The 23,564-nt window shown below is 42.2% G+C and overlaps 1 protein-coding gene across 1 annotated transcript; it reads left to right on the top strand.

Annotated features, from left to right (window-relative positions):
* The first annotated feature begins 1,431 nt into the window (after window positions 1-1,431).
* LOC149317404 (PR domain zinc finger protein 14-like) lies at window positions 1,432-13,649 on the top strand. Its single transcript, XM_089518375.1, has 7 exons — window positions 1,432-1,918; window positions 5,747-5,800; window positions 5,922-6,079; window positions 7,391-7,661; window positions 9,779-9,981; window positions 12,921-13,022; window positions 13,407-13,649. The coding sequence occupies exons 1-7, from the start codon at window positions 1,432-1,434 to the stop codon at window positions 13,647-13,649; spliced, it is 1,518 nt and encodes a 505-aa protein (XP_089374501.1).
* Window positions 13,650-23,564: the final 9,915 nt, after the last annotated feature.

Here is a 23,564-nt window from a genome sequence, read left to right as displayed (position 1 = left end):
AGGAGGCTCCGGTCTTTATTGAAAGGCTTAGCACGGAATTCAGTCCCGCTGAGCCACGCGGGGATTCTTTGGCTGCGCCCACGTTGCTGAAATAATCCACTTTGACACCGCTTCGCAACAAAACTACAGTTCCCAGAATTCCATAGCATTGAGCCGTGGCAGTTCAAACTATATCAAAGCGAGTTATTTCTGCAGTGTGGATGCAGCCCTTTTTGTGTAGAAGAATTTGCAACAGGTGCGTGTCTTTTAAGAACCAGCCTCAGGTGCCTTCGGGAGAAGCAGGAGGAGGACTCCCAGAAAACGAGGAGAGAGGGAGCGGAATGCGCAGGCTGCATCCGCACAGCAGAAACAATTCGGTTCGACACCACTTTGAACTGCCAAGGCTCAATTCTAGGAGATTCTGGCAAGTGTCGTTTGTTCATGGGTCTGGGAATTGCAGTTCCTGCGGCAACACAAACGACATTTCCCAGAGTTATACAGCATTGAGCCAGGGCAGCTAAAGTGGGGTCGAAGCGGATGATTTCTGCAGTGCGGATGCATTATTATTTATTAACCTTTATTTATTAAGCGCTGTAGATTTACCTAATCCGCTTTGTACTTACATTCAGTCCCACATTTAAAAAATAAAGTTTTGTGAGGGAGGGTTATTGTTTTAGGCTACAGGAGGTTTACCTCACGTTTCCAAGTTGGAACCCCATCTTTCTCGCCATATATATATATATATATATATATGGTGTCAAACTGGATTAATTTTGGAGGGTGTGTTGTTGTTGTTGTTGTGGCAGCAGGAGCTTTCCTAGTCTTCCGTCTGCTTCCTCTCCAAATGCATCTGAGGAAAGAGACTGAAGCCTAGGAAAGCCCCTGCTGCCAACTTCTTTCTTCCAATGAGTCTCAGAGGAGCCACAGGGTCTTTCTTCTCATTCCACAGACTAAACGCACTGCAGAAATAACCCACTTTGAGAGCGCCTGAGCTGCCCTGGCGGAATGCGAGGGAATGCGAGGGAAACGGACGTTTTGTGAGGCATCGAGCCTTTTCTGTCAGAGAGAGAGAGAGAGAGCGCTCTGGGGCCACAATAAACTACAAATCCCCAGGGTTTCCTAGCATTGAGCCAGGGCAGTCAAAGCGGTCTCAAACTGGATTATTTCCGCAGTGTGTTTTGTGGACTTTTAACCCGGCTGTCTTTGAATTTGTAGGAGTTGTGGTTTGGGGCGGCACCAAGAGAGAGAAGAGTCGAAATGCCTCAGGATCCCTGGCACTGAGCCAGGGGCAGATAAAGCGGTCTCAGAGCGGGCTATTTCCGCCGTGTGTTTGGGGAGGGCCGACCCCTCCTCCTCCTCCCTCCCTCCCTTCCTGGCGGGGAAGGGGCTCACCTGTCCTCCTTCTTCTTGTCTCCCTCATGCAGGTCCCGCGCCTTTTCGCGCAGCAGCCCCATGGCTTCTTCTAGAGGGCCAGCTCTGGCGGGGAGCCCCCCGAGTGGCAAGGCCCCCGAAGTCGGCGGGGAGTCCTTGCTTTTCCTGCTCCGGGGGGGGCCTTCCTTCGGCCCTGGGCCCCCCCTCCCTCTTCCTCCCCCTCCTCCCCCCGGCTTCCTGGAAGCAGCCCTTCCTCCTGCTGCTGCTGCCCCCGGCCCCTTCCTCCAGCCCCCCGGGGGCCCCTGCGCCTTCCCCTTCGCCGCCTCTTTCGGGCTGCCCCCGGCGCCCCCTCCTCCTCCTCCTCTGCCCCGGCCCCTGGCCCTCTTCCCGGCCCAGGCTCCCAAGGCCAGGGCCTCCCTTTCTCCTCCTCCTCGACGCCGGGGCCCCGACAGACTAGCCTCCCCGAAGAAGAGCAGAGCAGCCCCGGGACCCTCGCCCCCGGCCCAGCCCCGCTTCCGCTTCAGCGCCCAGGAGCTCCACGCCGTCCTCTACGGGCCCCTCAGCCCAGGTAAGCAGCAGCAGCAGCAGCAGCAGCAGGAGGGCCAGCCAGGGCCCTGGGGACCAGTCCCCCTCCCGGGATCCCAGAGCCCTGAGCCAGAAAAGCAACAGCCCTGCTCTAGGGTTGTGGTTTGGGTTTGTGCCGGTAGCGCTCTCTCTCCTTTCTTTCTTTCTTTCTTTCTTTCTTTTGCGTTGTAGTTTACTGTTGAATTTTGGGGATTACTGGTCTAGGTTTTTTGTTTATATTCTTCAAGAAGTCCTAAATGTTTTATTCCGTTGTAACGCGCCCTGGACGTGGACGGCGCTGGGGATGATGATGATGATGATGATAAGGATGGATGGCGCTCTATAAACAAACGATGATGATGGTCATGATGATAAGAATAATTAAGAATAATTAAGAATAAGGATGGATGGCGCTATCTAGATGATGATGATGATGATGATGATGATAAGGGCGAGGGGGGTCCCCGGGACATGGCCCAGGTTCAGCCATGTGTTGCGTTTTTAGTATTGTCTTCTAGTATTGCATTGTAGTTTTGCATTTTAATATTCGATGTTGCTGAAGCAGTCCTAAATGTTTTATCCCGTGTTAAAGCGCCACGCATATGCGCATAGTGCTATACAAACAAATTTGCCAAGAAAGCCCCTTGATAGGTTTTCCCGAGGGCTGCCATAAGAGGGAAAGGACTTGAAGGCACATAACAATAATATAAACAAACAAACAACAACGATAAGGCGAGTGGCTCGCTGGGGACATGCGCTACGTTCAGGGTTGAAGGGCTTCGGGGTTGTTGTTGTTGTTGTTGTTGTTGTTGTGTGCCTTCAAGCCCTTTCTCACTGATGGGGTTTTCTTGGCAAGTTTCTTGAGAGATGGCCTGCCATTGCCATCCTCTGCAGCTGAGAGAGTGTGACTTGCCTAAGGTTACCCACTGGGTTTCCGTGGTTGAGCCAGGATTCGAAGCCTGGTCTCCAGAGTCATTTGGCCAAGGCTTAAACAACTGCTCCAAGCACTCAAGCTTTCTCTAAAGTCAAGGGGAGGGAAATCCCCGCAAGTTAGGTCCAAAAGGCACTGCAGAAAACCGCCTTAACCGCCCTGGCTCAATGCTAGGCATTAGGCAATCCTGGGAAGTGTAGTTTTGTGAGACATTGAGTCTCCTTTGGCAGAGAGCTCTGGTGACACAATAAACTACAATCCCCAAGATTCCTTAGCACTGAGCCAGCGCAGTTAAAGCGGTCTCAAACTGGATTATTTCTGAGGTGTGTTCTGGACCTGACCAGACGCCTTCTTTTTCCAAGACCTGTCCTCCCTTGCCACCTTCTGTTCAGGAGGAATGTCAAAAAAAGTCCTCCATTTTGAGCAGGACTAAGAAGTACGGCTTTATAGGAGTGTTTTCCGCTTTTCTTTTCTGGATCGTCTGACATTTTTGGCGGTGCCTTGTCCTCCTTTGCAGAGGGCATCCTGTCCTGTGATGAGTTCAGGAGCCAGTCCCCTCCTGAGCTTGAACCGACTTCCTTCCTCTCCAATTTGGGGAGCATCGGCTGGAGCTTCTTTGGGGGAATCTGGCGCTAATCCCAGCCACTTTACTTTGGGATTAAGCCCCTTCCGAAGCAAAGAGATTCACTTCCATAGAAAAGAGTTTTAGGAAATTGTCACCAAGCAAATGGCTCAGAGGACTTGGGGTATCTATATCTATACTTGGAATTTTACTGTCTTGATTCTCCAGACCAATTCATGGATTGAACTAGCCACACTTTTTTCTTTCAAGGATTTATATCCCGCCTTCCTCCCACAATGGGATTCAAGGTGGGTTACAACAAAGTTTGCATGGTTGGGTGGGATCGCACCACAAACATTTTGTAGTTGAAATTCTGGCTGCATGCACACTGGAGAAATAATCCGTTTTGATACTGCTTTAACTTTTGGGAATAGTAGTTCGTTGCTCTGATTCTGCAACAAACAACCATTCCCAGAATTCCATAGCATTGAGCGATGGCAGTTAAAGCAGTATCAAAAAACGGATTATTTCTCCAGTGTGGATGCAGCTTTTGTTCGGAAGGCAGCTAGCTGGGAAGTATTTGACTGATACTATGAAATCCTCCTGATTTTCAGGTGTGGATATAATTCTATATCCCCTCTTCTGCCCTGTTTTGTTTTCTTAGACCAAGTAGATGCTAAAATTCTCTTTCCAATTTACTAAACTGGTAACTACTGAGATTATTCATCTGCTTAATTTCGTACAAATAATCCACAACAATTCAGGATGGCTAAAGTGACTCCCGGATAAATACAATAAGCCCCCAGAGTTAGACAGAACACTTTGCAGAATATTCTGGAAGGGATGGTTATTATTAAATGGTCTAAAAAGAAGAAAGACTGGGTAGTTCAATCCATGAATTAGTCAGAAGAATCAATACTGTAATTACAGGTAAATTTAATATGCACTTTTTGCCTGAAGTCTTCTGTGCAACTGGCTTGATGACAAGTTCATAAGACTATTTTATTTGAGTTGCTTAGCTGAAAAGAAGCCACTGAGTTTATTCACTTGTTCCAAAAATATTTTGACTGTGGAATTAGCAGTTTCAATGAAAACCTTAAAGGGGAATCCTAAACAAGGCTGCTCTGAGGTCATCCTACTAAATTTAATGGGATTTACTCCCAGGTAACTGGGTATAAGATTGCAGTTAAGACATTTGAGGCAAAGAGAGATAGAGAGGAATGTCCAGAAATTTGGAAACTGGTTCAGTTTGAAGGGTGTCAGGATTCTTTCCCCGTTATTTCCTCCATATAACTGAAGAATCATAGGTCCAAAACACACAGCAGAAATAATCCAGTTTGAGAAAGCTTTAACTGCCTTGGCTCAATGCTGGGGGATTTTGGGAACTGTAGTTTTCTGAGACATTTAGCCTTTGCTGTCAGAGAGCTCTCGTGCCATAATAAACTACAATTCCCAGGATTCGCTAGCACTGAGCCAGGGCAGTTAAAGTGGTGTCAAACTGGATTGTTTCTGCAGCGTGTTTTGGACCATGGTTCTGTTCTTCTCTTCCTATTTGTAGAGTTGTTTCCAGCCTTGTGTTATCTAGACTACATTATTACAGCAGACTGACAGCACTTTAATTGCTAGGGCAGCCAGGGATTTGTAGTTTGATGTGAATTTGGGATTCTCTAGTACACTCCTTTCACTAGGATTCTCTGTCAGAGATTTTGAAGTGTCCCTCATCAAATTGCAAATCCCATAATTTCATACATTTTACAGTTTGCTTTGGGTTGGTAGATCCCATGTCCTGGGAATAATAAAATCTGGATGTGGGAGATTATTCAGATTAATTACTCCTGTGTACAAAAACCTGAGTTTGGATGCTCTCCCTTATTTTGTAGTTTAGGCTTCATTCCTATCGTATTCAGTTGGGAGTAGTCCCTTCTGAGCTCAATGGGATGCAGTTCTGAGCCAGAGTGACCAGGTGTCCTCCTAACCACAAAGGAGGATGAGGCACCATTAAATGTAGAACATTAAAAAAAATTGGAACATTTCCAAATAAAAGCTTAAAACACTCGTAGAAATGTAAATTCATGCTTCTTGGTCAGGCTCTAAATGGAAGACATTTTGGAATTCCTTCTGGACAGGAGAAATGGAAGATAGGTTCTGGAATGGAAAGAGGACTGGCCACGCTGGTCATACTCAAAATGGAGGGCATTTTGGAATTCCTCTAGGACAGGAGGCTGAGATGGAGGATAGGTCCTGGAAAAGGAGGTGGTCTGGTCATCCTTTTCTGAGCAGACACACAATCTCTCTCCTTTGGCTAAACAGAGTCACTTCCTTCACCTCTCCTTTAGGAGCTGTTGAGGCCCAGCCTCCACTGCTAGACAGATCAGCTTTGCAACTTCCTGAAGGTATCTAAATGATTTTTCTCTGTGAGGGGGGGGGGGGTGGAGGGTGGGAATCCAAGGGTAAGGGGGGATTTTATTGATCCTAATCCAAATTCCTCCCACTGAATCTCTTTCCTGGCTACAGGGCTGACCATATTGCAACGGGTGTCCCTAGATGGGCCACAATTGGGGGTCTTTTGCACCCAGACCATCTCCAAGGCAATCCGCTTCGGCCCTTTCCAGGGCAAAATAGTCAACACCAGTGAGATCAAGACCTACGATGACAATTCCTTGATGTGGGAGGTAATCTCAACTCCCATCTTCTACCATGGACAAGAAAGGGGTGAGGGCTGAATCAGAAAGATATCAGTGTGTATGCTGGCTGGAGATTCAGGGAGATCGAGTTTCAAGAAGTTTCTTTGGAAAGTTCTGATGTACTAAGGATTGCAGCCTTCTACTTGATTAGAAGATCTGTAGCTAATCTGACTACTGTGTCACTGCCCCACCTGCCCCAACACGGGACAAAGTCCTTTTTATGTCGGAATACGCGAAGACCACCAAGCCCCCTCCCCCCGGAGGTTGTTGGGACAGAAAAGATGGGCTTGAAGGTGGGATTTCCTGGCTGGCAGCAATTCCATAGCTGCTAAATCCTTGTTGTTTGCCTTCAAGTCCTTTTTAACTTATGGAGACCCTAAGGTGAACCTATCATGGGGTTATCTTGGCAAGATTTGTTCAGAGAAGATTTGTCATTGCCATACTCTGAGGCTGAGAGAGTGTGACTTGCCCATGGACACCCAGTGGGTTTCCATGGCCAAGCCTGGTTTCAATACCTGGTCTCCCAGTGTCCTAGTCTAATCCTCTACATCATGGAAATCCACTGGGTGACCTTGGGCAAATCACTATCACAGCCTCACAGGATGCCTATGGCAAACCTCTGAAGGAACTTGCAAAGAAAACCCTATGATAGGTTTGTCAAGAGTCACTTGAAGGCACATAACAGTAACAAACAAACAAACAAACAAACAAGGTTCATTTATATACTGCTTCATATCGCCTAAGCAGTATCTAAGCAGTTTACAACTGTAAGCTAATTTGCCCCCAACAATCTGGGTACTCATTTTAGCGACCTCAGAAGGATGAAAACCTAAGTTGAGCTTGAGCCTTTTTGCTGGTCTTGAACTTGCAACCTTATGATTTTGAGTGAGTGGCTGCAGTACAGGCATTTAACCACTGCGCCACCAGGGCTCCTGAATTTATATTTATATGAGTGCTTCTAGCTTTTGTTTGGTCAGGTCCTCCATTTTCTTTCAATGTTTTCAAGGATTTTTCCGTGCCTTGTCCTCTTTTACGGTTAGGACATCTGGCCGCCCTGCATAACACAGGTGGAGGAGACAAAACAGGTCCACAGTGCAATCCTATGCAGCTTCAGTGGTCTCAGAAAGTAAGCTTGCTCCCAACAATCTGTGCCTGAGGTGGCAGCAATGTAGACTTTCTCCTGTGGGCTGGGGGCAGCAAGGAAGATGTGGATGAGTGGTACCCTCCTGGAGGGCTTATATCCTTATAAGATCTGTGCCCATGTTCCTTGTATTGTGTCACCCTCCCCTCCACCTGCAGATTTTTGAGGATGGTCACTTGAGTCACTTCATTGATGGCAAAGGCTCCTCGGGCAACTGGATGGCTTTGGTGAACTGTGCCCGTTTCCCTGAGGAGCAGAACTTGATTGCTGTCCAGTGCCACAGCGAGATCTACTATGAGAGCTGCAAAGAGATCCTGCCAGGTCAAGAGTTGCTGGTCTGGTATGGTGATGGCTATCTGCAGTTCCTGGGCATCCCAATCAGCCTGAAAGGGACAGTGGAAGCGAAGCATGTCCAGCAGCACAGCGAAGGTCAGTTTGCAACTTCCCAGTGTGTTGGAGGGGAGAGGGGGCAGTGATGTTCCTTTGAGAGAGCTCTGGTGTGGTGGACAAATTGGTTGCAAGTCCCATAATCTACCAGGATTTGTAATCTAGAAAAAATTGTCACAGTTTTGGAATAAATACATTCCATTGGAACAATGAAAGTTGTTCTTTGGACAGTCTGGGTCTCAAATGCCCTGTAAGGACACCCTTCTGCCTGTTTGAAAGATGACTGGAAAAGACCCCCCAGGTGCCTTAAATCTTGTAGCCTGGTTCAGCAGTTTGAGACTAACTGAAAGACAGATGCTGGTAGCACAAGCCTTCCTAGACTTGAGCCTAGTTTCCTCAGATGCATCTGATGAAGTAGCTCAAGTCTAGGAAAGTGCATGCTACCAACATCTGTCTTTCAGTTAATTTGTTTTTTTTTTTTTTTATTAAAAAAGATCCCTTTGCATACTGATTTTCCAGATTAACCCAGCTGTATCTTTGGTCTTTTTGTAGTTCCAATAACAGTAATCATAAACCCACCATGCTTTCTTTTTCTTAATCCAATGACCCAAATTTAAAATGTGACACACTCCACCTAGAACTTCCTTTATGGGCTTGTTTCCCCATATCTCCTTTAAGATCTTGCAGATAGTCAGTAAATCCTCCTACTTAAAGATACAATAGCTAAGAAAGAGGAAAGTAATTAACAAAATCTGCTTTACAACCAGGAAAAAGAGTTTCTCTGGGGAACGGAAGGCAAAAAGGAATGAGAATGATTTACATTGCACATAACCTCTATTAAACTTGTTTTGTATTGTAATGGTTTCTTTGCACAAAATTCATAAAGGTATGTTCCATTGGCTTTCATGAGGTGGCTGCAATTAACCACATCCTCATTCCTCTCTAAAATAAGCTTTTTTGGATGTTTAAAATGGGGAATGGATATCCAACGATATTTTGTAATTTTTAATAATTGTTGTATCATGGTAACCCTAACACCTTCTAGCAAGAATCTGCAGGGAGCTCTATGTAGTCTGGAGATGCTCACTCAGAATTAAGATCCCACTATCTTCACTGGGCTGTTGTTGTGTGATTTTGGAGATTATCACACCGTCTTTCCTTCTGCGCTAGATGTGGGATGTAAACTTAAAAGGGGGGGAATTTATAGCATATCCCCATGCCCAGGCAGTAGGCATCCTGTACCTGATCTGGGCTTGTCCCACACCTTTTAAAGATTATTGGATTTTCCCATTCTTTAAAAGGTGTGGGAGAAGCCTAGATCAGGTACAGGATGCACAGGGGTGTGCAATAAAACCTGTTTAGCGTGAGAGGAAAGGTGATGCAATAATCTCCTTTAAGTTGTTTCTGATTTATGGTGGCTGTAGGTGAATCTATCAGAGGGTTTTCTTGTAAGATTTGTTCAGAGGGGAGTTGTTATTGGCTTCTTCTTGAGAGAGTGAGACTTGCTAAAGATCACCCAGTGGGTTTTCATGGCTGAGGAAGGAATTTGAGTCCTGGTCTCCAGAGTCATAGTCCAGTGATCAAACCACTACATCACACCGACTCCCATACTTCCAACAGACTATACTCCCTAGTAAATGTTTAGGACTGGAACCTAATTTGTTTAATTAGCAGTTCACCCAGCCTCATTTGCTGTGGAGCTTAATGAATGGAGAAAGCACTTCCATGTTGTCTCTTTCATTTGTGTAATACTTAGATTAATATTCTTGACAGGTGAAATATAATCATATACTAAGAGTGGTGAATGAATGGTATAAATAATATTGGAAATTTCAGGAAGATAAGAAAAATAACTTGCAGTTAATATTTTGAGAGCAGCTCAGCTCAGAACTTAGATTTCTTCTGCCTATTTTGATTTTACTCTTACTATTTTGTTATTGTATTTAAAAAAAGAAGTTAAATACCTCCTTCCCTTTGTTGCCTTTCTTCCCTTTTGTTGCCTTTCATGATGAAATATGATTTAACACGTCATTTTGACATGGAAGCAAGGCTAACTGAGTTCAATGGAGTTTACTTCCAGGTAGGCTTGCAGCCTTCTAAAATGAGTTGTTTGCTCTGAACAATCCTGACAATGGCTCTTACTGTTCCCACTCTTGCAGAGTCTGTGGAGGGCTATAAGTGTGAACGGTGTGGGAAAGTGTTTGCCTACAAATACTACCGGGATAAACATCTGAAGTACACACGATGTGTGGATCAAGGGGACAGGAAATTCCCATGCCATCTTTGCAGCCGATCTTTTGAAAAAAGGGACCGCCTAAGGATCCACGTTCTCCATGTTCATGAGAAACACAGGCCACATAAAGTAAGGCCAGCCATAGTATGTCTTCTATCCTAGCATGTAGCTCATACTTTTTAGCATTTAAGAGGTTGCCAACTGGGTACAATGGCTTTCCTCTGGACCCAAAGACAGTCTTACAGCATGCTGCCCATTGCTGCAGCTAATCTACCAACCAGCCACTTGCCTTCTTGAAGATTTCTAGGCTTTCTCTAAGAATTTTTAAGGTTGGGATTCTTTACTCCTTGATGTGCAGATGTTAATAATTCCCTTGTTTGTGTTGTTTATGTTTATTCACTGATGTTTTATTGGAGGACATGTTCATCCTCAACTCTAAAGCACACTTGTCTGGGAGTAGATTGTATCAAAATCAGTGGGATTTGTTTCCAGGCATGTAGCAATGCCCCCAATGCGCCCCTAACAGTGAAACCAGGGCGAGCCTCCATTTGTTTGAATCAATGCTCTAAAAATAGTGATAACTATTTAATGGGAATTAGTGCAATAACCTGACATGTGTTGGGTTTGTAGTTACTAGTAATGGATTGCATGACACTTATGGAATCTAAGATTATAAATAGAAGAATTATGTAGCATTTAAATGAACAGTTTGTCCTTCCCCCTTTAGATTTGATAAGTCTACTGTACTGCCAGTTTCAGTAGTCTCTTTTAATAACTGAGGCTGGATTGGATAAAAAAGAGATTACCACAAGGTGGCATATTTTAAATACCAGCGCCTTGTTTTAATGGCTTCAGAATTCTTGTAGGTGAGGATTTCACATTTCATACTATGGAGACTGATCCTGTTCCTTTTCACTCAACAAGTCACATTGCTAAATGTGACTTACTGCCATGTGTTTATGTGTACATAACAGTCTCAAAATAAATCCTATCAGAACATGGAGAATTACTTTTGAGTATTTCTGCATACAATGACTTTGGGGTGAAACACACTGCCCCATTGTGCTACCTTCTGGGTCACTTGGGAGTGCAACATTTACATGCTGCACACTCCAAAGCCGCCTGGCCATTTATATGTGGGTGGCTTCATGACACTCTGGCGGTGTGGCATTTATACACTGCATGCCACTGGAGCGTCATGAACCGGGCTTCTGGCTGTGTTGTGGGCATGGGCGAAAAAGCTGGCTTTTTGACACTCCTTTTTGGGCAGCTTCAAGTCAGACTGTGGCCAAAGTGTATGGATGCCGCAGCCCCAATCTGGCTTCGGAAGGGCTGGTCTATTTTGCAGTATTCTTAGCTTTCTAGATCATGTACTTTCCACCTCTGAGGTGTCTCTTGTCTTGCTTGATATCCCAGGGAATAAGAATACTTGATACTGTGTAAAATTATCCAGCTCACATTCAGAGTAATAATTTATGATCTAAAATTTGTTGTCAGTAGTTAAATGCAGGATAATTGGCTAATACAAAAACAGAATCTGCCCATTTTGTTTTTCAAAAAATAAATTATAGCAGGAAAGGAAGCTGAATATATATATTTATTGCTAAAAGTTGGCATAGGAATGATTGGAGAGGTGAAACTGTTGCTGCTTGAAAGGGATAGACTAGTTCAATAGCTGTAGGAAGAAGCGGAAGTATTATCTTGAACATAAGAAATTAATGAGGGAAATCCCTACAAGTTTCATTATATTATACTACAGTACACATTTGCTAAACTGGCTTATTTGAAAATGATTATAAATTTTTATTTGTAACTTTTATAACAAAATAGCGACATGATACACAGATATCTAGTGATATGCAAGTATAAAAAGATTGCAATATTTCATATTTTGTGTTCTTTTTTGTAGGCAAGAAAAGTAGTGAACTTAACAGCAACAATTTAATTCTTCTAGTCATTTGTAACCTCATTGTATTGACATACAGCCTAAGCCTGTGAGCAAGTGAAGTGGACACATAGAATTAGTGTAAATTTATTAAACCAGTATGAATTCCGATATATTCAGTAGGTGTGTTATATTCCGCAACAGATCTTTTCCCATTCATTTTTAGCTATTCTTTTAACTAGCACCATCTTTTTCTTCCCCATGTGAAGGGCTGTAGCTCTCTGAACCCAGAAGATCCTAGTATAACCAGATAGGGTTGGAGTACCTTTGCCCCAAACTCAAAGAGCTGCTGTCAGTTTCAAAAATGTTCCACTAGATCTGTGAGGTGCCTTGTGTCCCTTTCTGGGAAAGGGGCACCATATACATTAAATAACTAAGTGGGCCTATAGTCTGACCAATATAAGGCAGCTTCCTAGTTCTGATCTTATACAAGTTTATTTCCATGCAGTTGCCTCATTTCTTGTCAGGCTCTTACAGATAAGCAGGATAGAAGAGAAAGAGATTTCACCTTGCCAAGGTTGAAGTATCACAGTATCTCCTCTTTGAGTTGCTGTATATTGTTAATAATTAAGCCTCTTATTCCAGAAGATAGGCAGAGGTAAAATAGCTAGCAATCAACATCTGTATCAATGCATATAGGTATGAATATTTTGAAATTACACAGACCTTTCTTAGTTGGCATAAATAAGACAATAGCTCTGTGACAGATGTTAGTTTGGGGTGTCATGTTCCTGGTTTCCACTGTAGGGCCCAGCATCCATACATTTTCAGAGGGGATATGGACTATCCAGACAGAGGTTGCACAGCACTGATGGGGGCTGCTGATGCTATATATGTGTGTGTGTGTGTGTGTGTGTGTGTGTATTTGCAGAGTGCTTCATATTGATCTGTTTCATCTGTAGAGAATGAAATCTTGCCTACTACTATGTCCAAGAGAAATTGTTCTGTATCCTACAAAAAATTGCTCAGAGATTTCTTCATCTTCCATGTCTCCTGTATGCAGTACTACCTAAATATAAATATCCATAGGTTCATTAAATGTTCATCCCAAACACAGCTAGAAATTTCTGTATATGCTGCTACAGCTATATAATTATTACATTTTTTTTCTCTTTCATTTCAGTGTGGTATATGTGGTAAAAGTTTCTCGCAGTCCTCCAGCCTAAACAAGCACATGAGGGTACACTCTGGTGAAAGGCCTTATAAATGTGTCTACTGCAACAAGGTGACCATAATATTACCTTGCTATTTTGGGGGGAAATTTCAGCTCATTGTAGAATGCTATGCTCTTGTGCTCTGTTTATTTCCCCATGTCCAGTTTTTAGAATAAGTTATGTTCTTATCTTTATGAGTACCTCAGTTATCTGTTAACTTAAGCTCTGGGTGGTGTTGAATCTGATCAAATCAGCAGTGTGAAGAGATTATCATGTTATTCCAATCAAATTTGAAAACCCATCATTTTTCTTGCAAAGCAGGCTAACTTACTATTAACTTGTAAGTAATCCCTTCTATACCTATAGGGTGGGTTTTTTTGTTTTTAATCACTTTGATTTAACTGCTTTCTTATTCTTCTCCCCCCCTCCGTTCTTTCTCCACTCATTCCCAAAAGGCATTTACTGCTTCCAGCATCCTGCGCACACATATTCGCCAGCATTCGGGAGAGAAACCCTTTAAATGCAAACATTGTGGCAAGGCATTTGCTTCACATGCTGCTCATGACAGTCATGTACGGCGCACACACAGTGGGAAAGAAAAAGCTCGCACCTGTACAGTGTGTGGTAAAAAATTCTTGGAACCAGATGAATTCCGTTTCCATTCAAAGTTTCATGCAGCAATTCAGACAGCAAACTAACAGTTGGAGCTTTACTATTATGGTCTTCTCTTCCTCTGGTATTATAATTAGATGTGTGTTTTGTGCTATCTGCTTAATGGCCTTGAGACTCTCAAGACATGATGTTCACTTCTTAGTAAAACCAAATCAGAAAAGGACTGTCTAATTCTATGCCATTTTTCTGTGTCGTGCCTGTTTCAGATTCAGTCAAGTGATTATAAGTGCATTTTCATTGTTGTGGTCATCACCGCCCCCTTTCAATACCTTTTTAGATTCAACAGCAAGTTCTACCACTTCCCAGCTCATTAGTGGATCATTGGATCATTTCACTTGGCTCCTTGTTGCTCACAATGCTGATACCAAAGAGAATGAATTATTAACTGAAGCTGTTATGAAAACAGGAAAAGATTGTAAAGTGTTTAATAGTTTCAGTCAGTTGGAACCAGACTGTTCATATGAATTAAATTCTGCTCATGGGATGCTCCTGCTTGCGGGTGGGTTGGTGGTGGCTTTTGTTAATCCCTCCTTCCTTTGATCTTCCTGCAAATGCTCCACAGTGGATAGTGGGTCAGCCTTTCTGAGCAACATGTAATGGCATGTGGGCCACAGCCAGAGAAAGGAGAAATCTGAGAAAATCAACCTGAACACTACCACCAGTGGCAGTCTCTGCTGGATCATGATCTCTTTTGGGAGGAGATGCAACCTTTTTATAAGAGATGAGTTGAACTGGTCTCAGCAGTTTTAAATTTTATTCTCATTGTTATGCTGCTTTGACATGAATGCATAGCTTATGCACATGCATTTTTAGCTGGTCTTTACAAAAAAAAAACCCCTTTGTCCTATGTTGTTCTGCTGCTTTGAGTGAACTCAGGCTACACCACTACCTCAGTGTTTTTATGTAGCTAACATGAGAGCAACTGTAGAAGAAACTTGCAAGTAGAAAACAAGTCTTTCTTTTAGCATTGCCCTTTTCAAGTTCTGAAACTGCCTTTTAAATTATGCTGAATTGAGAAAAGAGTTTCAGCTTACAATGGATGCAGCTTTTGAGAGAGCAGCTCACAAAATAACCGGTGTACATGCTTATTCCCTTTTACCTTGCTTTATGTCTTTTACTGATTGCATTCCTATGGACAATAAACTTATATCTGATTTTATTGTAGGATTCCTGTCATGATCTGGAACTTTTTTAAAAAAAATAATTTACGTATATGGCACAGATGTTGATTCACAGACAGATCCCTGCCAAAAGAATAATATATGGCTAAAACTTTGGGTTCAGATCTCTGCTTGGCCATGGTAATCCACTGGGCAACCTTGGGCAAGTCAAGTACTCTCAGCTTCAGATGAAGGCAAGGGCAAACCCCCTCTGAACAAATTATTCAAAAAACAAAACTAAAAAACCAACCACTGATGAAGTTGTCATAAGTAAGAAATGACTACAAGGCACTCAACAGAGAATACCCAATTTAATTACATAGGCATTATTATTTTGAGTATGGACAACTCTATGATTCTATACTATGGCCTCTTATTGAAACAGCTTTTTAATTGTGTTCTACTCTGAATGGTTTTACAATGCAATTCAAATGCTTTCCGAGTTGCTCAGACAACTTGAAAAAACAAATGTCACAAAAGTAAAGGGAAACAGATTGCAAGACAATTGCTGGATTGGAATCAGGACATAAACACATTTTATTATTGGATTTTGAATAAAAGGACATATTTACATCTACCCCAATTAGAACTTAGTGTCTGTCTATCTATTTCTCTAGTTATCTACCTGAAGGCTACTACAATTAATCTGAGTTATAGGAACAGTGAATTGATTTCACTGCTTTGCATTATCTCCCTAAGTGTTTTCAGTGTTAAATGGAGAGTGATCTAAATGGCATCTCAGATTCTTTGTTGTGCTTTAAACAGAAGGGCATGAATTCCTCCTGAAATGTGAATGACAATAGAAGAGCTAAAACAGTAATATGGCCCTAAAAACCCAGGCTGGCAACTGAAACAAAACAAAAGATACTCCAGTGACATCTGCTGCCTTTTGGTTGAATGTCCAGTAGCATGTCACCAGATGTTCAGATGTTTTCTTTCCTCTTGCAAGTTGCAACCCTCATGCCAGCTCTTCCTCTACTGTACTTAACAGAGTGAGGTAGGTAAGAAGAAGAGAAAGGAGAAGAGTTGCTCCTCCCCATGGAATTGAAAAAGGCTGCCAAGAGATTAGTGAGCTACAGATAATGCACAAAGCAAATATTGATTAAACCAAACTGTTCATTAAACAAGGAAAATCATTCTTTCTAGTGTGCCTGCCATCTCTGGTGCTGGAGAGATCAGCAATCTCAGACTGTAGATTCTTAAGGACTGATTTGCACATAGAGTAGTTCTCCTTTTCCAAACAGAGAAAGATTAATTTTTAGTGGTGGGACAATGATACTGAGGCAGGTTCAGTCTCTTGCAGGTGCATGGCTGATGGAAAATAGTTACCTAAATAGGTAGGCAGGATTGCCATATTCTGTGTAGTCCACCGAATTCCTACTGGATAGGAAGTCTATAGAGTGTAGTCCTCTGTCATTGGCTGCATATGATTTCTCCAACTATATAGAATCATAGAGTTGAAAGCGATCTCAAGGGCCTTCACATCCAACCCCCTGCCCTACATAGAAGTGGCTCCCACATGAGAGAATCACACATTTAGAGCATTATTGGAATGCCAGTGGTTAATGCAATTAGGTTTTCATTTGTGCAGAACCTGATATAAAAAATCTGGATTTGGGATCTGTCATTGCCATGGATTGATTACTTGGCCCAACATCTCTCTCATTCTCAGTTCCCAAATGGAAAGTAGAGTAAATAAATACTAGAGTTTGGAGAAGTTACTTTTTTAAAAATCCTGACATTTCCCAATCATGTTTTCTGGAAAGCTGTAGTCCAAACAGTCAGTTTTTGAAAGTATGGTTAACAGTAGATGGCTTATCTCACAAACCTGTGAACTGGGAAAACAAGTAATAAATACAAATAAAAAGTGCTATGTAAAGGAGATAGCAAATAAAATGTACAGATAAGCAATAGGCAGAAGGGATAATCTCAGAATATCTGTAGGATTACAGCTCGAGCTCAAGTTATGTAACAAGATACTTTCCCAAAGAATTTGCCTAGCTTCTTCCTTCAGTTTATTCTCACCCCAGCAGAGAAACGGGTGGATACATCTTAAAGTCCCAGTTGCAGGCTCTTTGGACAGAAGGCTATTTCTGATTGTGATGAGAAGCAAAATACAGTAGTTTTGCATGTGGTCTGAAGGGTGTCTGGCCTCTGTGCTGTCTCTCCTACCCCAGGGCCAGCTAGAGAATACTGACATTCCCTTGAGGAGCTTCACTTTTCAACGTGTTTGACCCACAGACTCTCTCTAAGTGGCTACCTGTCAGTTTCCATTTCAGCCCTACCTTACTGTTTACATGAGTGCTGACCACTGACTGACATATTACCTGCATCGATTCTCTAATAGCTGTCAAGGTGGAAAGAAAGACTATTCAAAGACAAGGCTCAGGGCTCTTAGCTGAGCAGGATCATAAACACCCCCCATTAAAGGTTTCATTCAATAACAATCTTTACTAAAGTAAATGGACATCAGTGGGCTCCCCAGCAAGCTGCCTAATGCAAAGGCCATTATAAAACAGGGAAGCACTGTGAGAGGAAGGTTATGGCAGCAGTATCAGTTACAGCAATGTTTTCAAGGGATTCCTTTAATGATAAGCACTTTTTAAAATAAGCCCAAGAACATAAAAAAGGAACTCAACCTCTTAGAATTGCTTAGAATTAGTCTGTTAGACCTAAGGGATCATATCAGCCAAGATGATGATGATGACGAATAACAGAAACAGAAGCAAGTATTTGGGGATAACAGGGAATCAATTGTTAAGAGAGCCAGCATAGTATAGTGGTTGGACTATGACTCTGGAGATGAGGGATCAAATCCTCACTCAGATATGGAAACCCACAATTCAGAAGAAAGTAATGGCAAATGCCCTCTCAACAAAGCATGCCAAGAAAACCCAGTGACAGTATCTCAGTAGGGTCATCATGTATTGGGTATGACATAAATTTACAACAATCATTTGTTTACTTTTGGTAAATACTAATGTTATACTCATGCCACAAATGTGGGTCCCCTTTTATGAACTAGGCAAACACTGGGTGGTAGTGTTCAAGTTGCGTCTAACCTAAGGTGAACCTAAGGTTTTCTTGGCAAGATTTGCTCAGACGGGGTTTGCCTTCGCCTTCCTCTGAAGCTAAGTGTGTGACTTGCCCAAGGTCACCCAGTGGGTTTCCATGGCTAAGCAGGGATACACACCCTGGTTTCTAAGTCCTAGTCCAACATTCAAACCATTATGGCTCGTTATAATAAAATAATATTCTCTCATGAAATGTTTGGAAGCAGTGCTAGAAATATGATTTTTTTTAAAAAATGAGAAACCCATTTTTTAGAACATTGCCAATATTAATGGTATATAGGACATTCCAAAGGCCCTCAGGTAGATTGGCAGTTCCATAGAAAGAGAAATATCTACCTTGGAGGAGTTCAGAGTCTCCCTCCTACCTGCTAAGCCAATCCCTGTAGTGGGTCTTTTCTGATGCCAGAAAAGTGAGGGGGAAGAAGTGTGTCAGCTTTCAAATGAATAATAAGCAACCCTACCCAGAGCGCCAAGGGCAGCACCATCTCACTTCCTCATCACAGGCAAAGGGGATGGCCTATTTCTGGAGCTGCTGCTATTTCCTTACAGGATAAAGCTCTGTGTAAAGCCTGCTTGGCAATTCACCAGTTCTGCAGAAACAACAGGCGCCTGGACTCCACATGTCCAGGCACTCATTTCTGTCCTCTGTAGAAGCCTTAATGTGCCAGGCAGACTTTACATGGATCCATAGCAACTGTCATCATCCAGCCTGGAGGGGAGTGAAAAAGCAGGCCCATCTCCAGAAAGGCTAGCCTCAAGAAGAAGAGTTTTTATTTTTATTTTTATGTATTTTATATTTATGTATTTTTATTGCTGTAGCCTGACCGGATTCCTTGTGATTGGATGGGCTATAAATAAATCATTTATCATCATCATCATCATCATCATCATCATCATCATCATCATCATCATCATCATCTCCTGGCACAAGGAAGTGGCAAAAGTGGTGGTTCCAAAAACAGGCCATCATCTTTGTCAGCCCTGTTCATCATCGCAAAGGGGGATGGTATAGCTCTTGGAGCGTGGACAACTGGATTGGACTGAATCGAACCCAATCCAGCTGTCCACATGCCAGAAGAACCCAAGGGCATTCCGGGGTTTCTGGGAAACACCAGGGTTTCCCCTAACTTTATTTAGTTTGAAACAGAGTCAAGTTAAGGGCAAAAAACAAAACAAAAACATGAATCCTCCCTGAAAGTAAGTGTATGTCATCAGGACTTCCAGCACTGGCTTTGGGGTGAGTACGGTATTTTTCACTAGTGTAGACAAGTCCTCAATCTCTGGTACAGCAGAAAACAATTTTCTTCCATATGAGATCTCTTCAGATATTAAAAGATGGCTGTCATATCACCTCTCTTTCTTCTCCAAACCAAGCACACAGAGCTCATTGGGCATTTGGATATTTGCTATTATCTTACACCTGATACTCTCCCACTACACTCCAACTTCTCCCACTGGATTCTAGGGGTGAAGGAAAAGGACAATAATGGGTGTGTGAAAGATAAAGTAAAGTTTCCTGGTTTAGATTGGACTGTTATTTTTATTGTCATTAAAAACATTTCTCTATGCACAACAGAAGCTAAAATAATAGCATAAGAGTCTTGCTCTCGTTTTTAGTGTGTGTGCACACATATTTTCTAAATGAGAATTAAAAGTCAATTACAATCTAGGCTCCCTGATTCCACAGTCGGTATTTGTTGTTGACTGGGAAACAGGTGCTTTAGTGCCCCCAACTTTATTTCTCTACATGGCTTCAAAGGATGTGGAGCAGATGACTTTACAACAATGGCAGATGGTGGGCATGCTTCTTCTGGGATTGCTGGTTAAGGCAGTGTTTTCTTCTTGATCCCTGAGGAGCTGTGGCTTATAAAGGCTTCTCCTAAAAAAAAAAAAAAGGGGGGGGGGAGCCTCCATCGCAGTCTTGGTGAGATAATTCTCCATGCTGTAGTGGAAGAGTGAAATGATGGGTTTCTCCAAATAGCTGTATTCCTATGTTATAAGCTGTCTTGTAGGAGTGAAGTGAAATAATTGTCAGTCTATCCTGAAGGCTCATTAATGCATTAGTTTAGCATATTAGTATCGATTACACAGAGACTTTTCAGCGATAGTTTCAGAGATTTCTACAAGGATCAAGACAAAGGTCAGCTGGTGAATATTTCTAAACTGGAGGTCAAAGGTGAATGTATGCAGTCATTAAAAACAAATCACAGTAGATTAAATGCTTTGTTTAATTGGGGGAGGGTTTTACAGCAATTCTGCCAAAAAGCTTATGATGTGATTGGCTCATCACTTGTCCAATAACAAGGCCAGTCAGACATTCTTTACTCTTCTTTGATCAGTCCTCTCAAGAATGCTTCTTTATAGGCAGTTCACTAGTAGCCATAACCCTTAAGTGTTGACTGCTTGCATATGAATTCCCACAGACATTTAAGCAATCTCTAAAGCTACTACTGTAAATGTGGGCCAAGTCACATACCATGGGGGCTCCATGAATTTCATAGGGTTGTCTTAGGCAAAGACTACTCAGAGGTGGTTTTACCAGTTTTTTTCCTCTGAAATATAACCTACAGCACTTGGTATGTATTGGTGATCTCCCATCCAAGTACTAAACAGGGCTGACCCTGCTTAACCTCCAAGATCAGACAGGATCTGATACCTTCAGGGTATTTTGGTGGCACTACTACTGTTTGTGTTTGCTTTTAACTGCCCTTGCCTCATGGCAACCCTGGAAATGAGACATCTCCAAGCCCCTCTATTCTCCACTGCTCTGCTTAAGTTTTGTAGATTCATGCCTGTGGTCTCCCTGATTGAGTCTATCCATCTGGTGTGTGGTCTCCCTCTCTTTCTACTGCCCTGGGCAGGAGATGGAGAGACTCAATTAGGGAGATCACCTTTCATAGCATTATTGTCTTTCCTAATGAGTCATGGCTTCTCATGATGGGGCCAAAGTATGACAGACTTCATTTGATCATCTTGGCTTCCGGAGAAATTTCTGGCTTTATCTGCTGAAGAAGCTATCTGTTTGTCTTTTTGGCTCTCCATGGTATCCACAACACTCTTCTACAACACCACATCTCAAATGAGTTGATTTTCCTCTTACTCACTTTCTTCATTGCCCAGCTCTCGCATCCATACATAGTGATGGGTAATACAATGTATTCCACTCCTATTACTGTAAAACAATCTGCTATCACACATTAACTGCTCCTACCTCTTCAATGATACTGTGAAACTGCTCAGATGTTTACATAATGGAATATTTTTTGCAGTATTAAGGTCTGATAATAAAATGACACTTATAATAATAAAGAGCAAAGAAAATGAGAGAGAAACTCTTGAAGCCTTACTTTTCATTTTGAGATAAACCAACAAAACAACAGAAAACCAAAAGAAAAAAAAGTAAGAAATAAAACAGGGCAAAACAAAAACACCACTTAACATGATTAAATTGCATTGACTTGAGCAGGAGAACCCTGAATACATTTCATGCTCTTCTATTGGAATTGCCTGGTCATAATAATCCTTACCTGGCTGCATTATGACCTAAGTACAGGAAATAAAATGGGCAGAGGATTAATTAAGACTATCCTTGCCAAATTGAGATAGTTGGATGGTATGGGAAACCTATAAGCCTATAAGCCAAGGAGCCAACTTGGTGGAGTGGTTTGAGTGCTGGACTAGGGAGATCAGAATTCAAATCTCAGTTTGGCCATGGAAACCCACTGGGTAAATCTTAGGCAAATCATGCACTATCAGCCTCAGAAGGAGACAAGGAGAAATCCCCCTGTGAAGAAATTTTGTAAAGAAAACCTTGTGACAGAGTCAATGAAATTCAGAAATGACTTGGAGGCACACAACAAATATTGCTTTCCTGAAAATCCTAAAAATTTCCTCCCTCCAAATCTTTGTGTATTCTTCACACATTTTCACAGAGGATGTAAGTGGTGCTGGGGATATTAAAGCCACCTTTAGCTTTCCCTGTTTCTTCTATGTGTCTTGATAGATCTACTGTCATCTGGGAGCTCCATTTGGTTGTTAAGTCCTTATGGCAGACATGGGAATCATGTGGCCTTCCAGATTTTTTGGACTGCAGTTCCCATAAGTCATAACCAGGATAGCTCATAGTGAGACATGCTGAAGGTTACAGTCCAATAACATCTGGCAAATAGCATAATTCCTGCTCCTGCTTTACAGTGAAAAGGCTGCAGTTTTTAGGTGTGTGGAAAACAGTACCAGCTATTGACACCTTTTCTTTTGCTCATAGATTTTCAGATTGACAACCCAAGGGCTTTATACTTTGAATCCAGCTGCTTTAAAGTTAATTTGATGTATCCCAAAAGCCTTGTGTGTAAGGAAGGTGCCTTGCACGCATTGCATGCACTGAACAAAAGACCCCCAAAAATTAATATTCCAAACTAGAAGACCTTTTTGTTTAAATGATAACGTTGGATATGAAAAGGCATTTTCCTGTCCTTTAGCAAAAGACAAATGTGGGAAAACATCAGACTGCCATGGCATAGTAGTGGCTATGAAACCCACTAGGTGATCTTGGGCAAGTCACATGTTTTCAGCCTCAGGGAAAGGCAATAGCAACCTCCTCTGAACAAGAAAACCCCATGAAAGGTTCACCTTAGGGTCACTGTAAGTCAGAAATGACTTGAAGGCAGTAAGTCAGAAATGACTTGAAGGCACACACATCTTCTAAAATCAAAAAGTATTGACCATGAGGACTGTTAAATAGTCATTGTTCAAATAAAACTTTGTCATGTAAACTTCTGATAATGTTGTAGAATAATCTCACATCAATAAAAGCAAATAAAAATAAAAATAAACTTTCTTGGCTTTTAGCAATATGATTGGCACAGTTAAGACAAACAAGCCTTTTTTCTTTAACTGTGTGGCAACAGTTCAGAATAGATGTTGGCATGCTGAAATCTCATTGATTTTGGTGGGATTCAAGTGTGTGTAATGGTATTGGATCATGGCCATTTTTAGAAAGTACCTTTTCCTTCCTTTAGATGCTTTTTGCCTCTTGCTGATGCATGTTTTTGCTTTCACTGCCTTGGATTGCAGCATTCTGGCATTGCTACAAGATTTCTGGTAAGGAAATTGTTGCTATGCCAGTATTAACTCCAAAATATTAATAAAGCATCAATCAAATTGAAAACTTTGTGAATGTCTATGTATTTATTGTTGGAGAATGGGATAGACTAGAGTTTCATTTTCTGGGACAGCCAGGCAGGAACAGGAATATAACATTAGGCCAAACTCCAATGGACACTGTAGGGTAATAGGAGCCTATGCATATCGGATATAGTCTGATGTTGCTCAAAGAGAACGATAGCAAAGGTCTGGCAAGAGCGAGTCCATCTGAGAGTGTTCAACTGATTGATGATAGGGCTGATAAAATGTAGCTTATCAATAAATGTCACTTGGAATTAACAAAGCTGATAGGAGTGTAGCCAGAAGGATGATTCATTTATCTTTGAGCTAGCTTGCTTTTCAGCTAGGCTTTATTGCCCACACTAATAAGGTGTTGGGCCTTTTTCTTGATAGATGCCTGGAATCAGAGGCAATAGATTTACAAGATAATCATGACAATGACAGTGATAATGGTTGGCTCCCCAGCTTGCCCCATGATAAGTTTGTCTGAAAAGGAGTTCAGGCTAAATGCTACCACTTCCCTCCCTTCCTGCTGAGAGATTGT

This window comes from Sceloporus occidentalis, unplaced genomic scaffold (assembly GCF_023333645.1).
Source record: "Sceloporus occidentalis isolate IW3139 unplaced genomic scaffold, rSceOcc1.0.p SCAF_3, whole genome shotgun sequence".
Classification (NCBI taxonomy): domain Eukaryota; kingdom Metazoa; phylum Chordata; class Lepidosauria; order Squamata; family Phrynosomatidae; genus Sceloporus; species Sceloporus occidentalis.
This window is presented reverse-complemented; position numbering and strand designations above follow the sequence as displayed.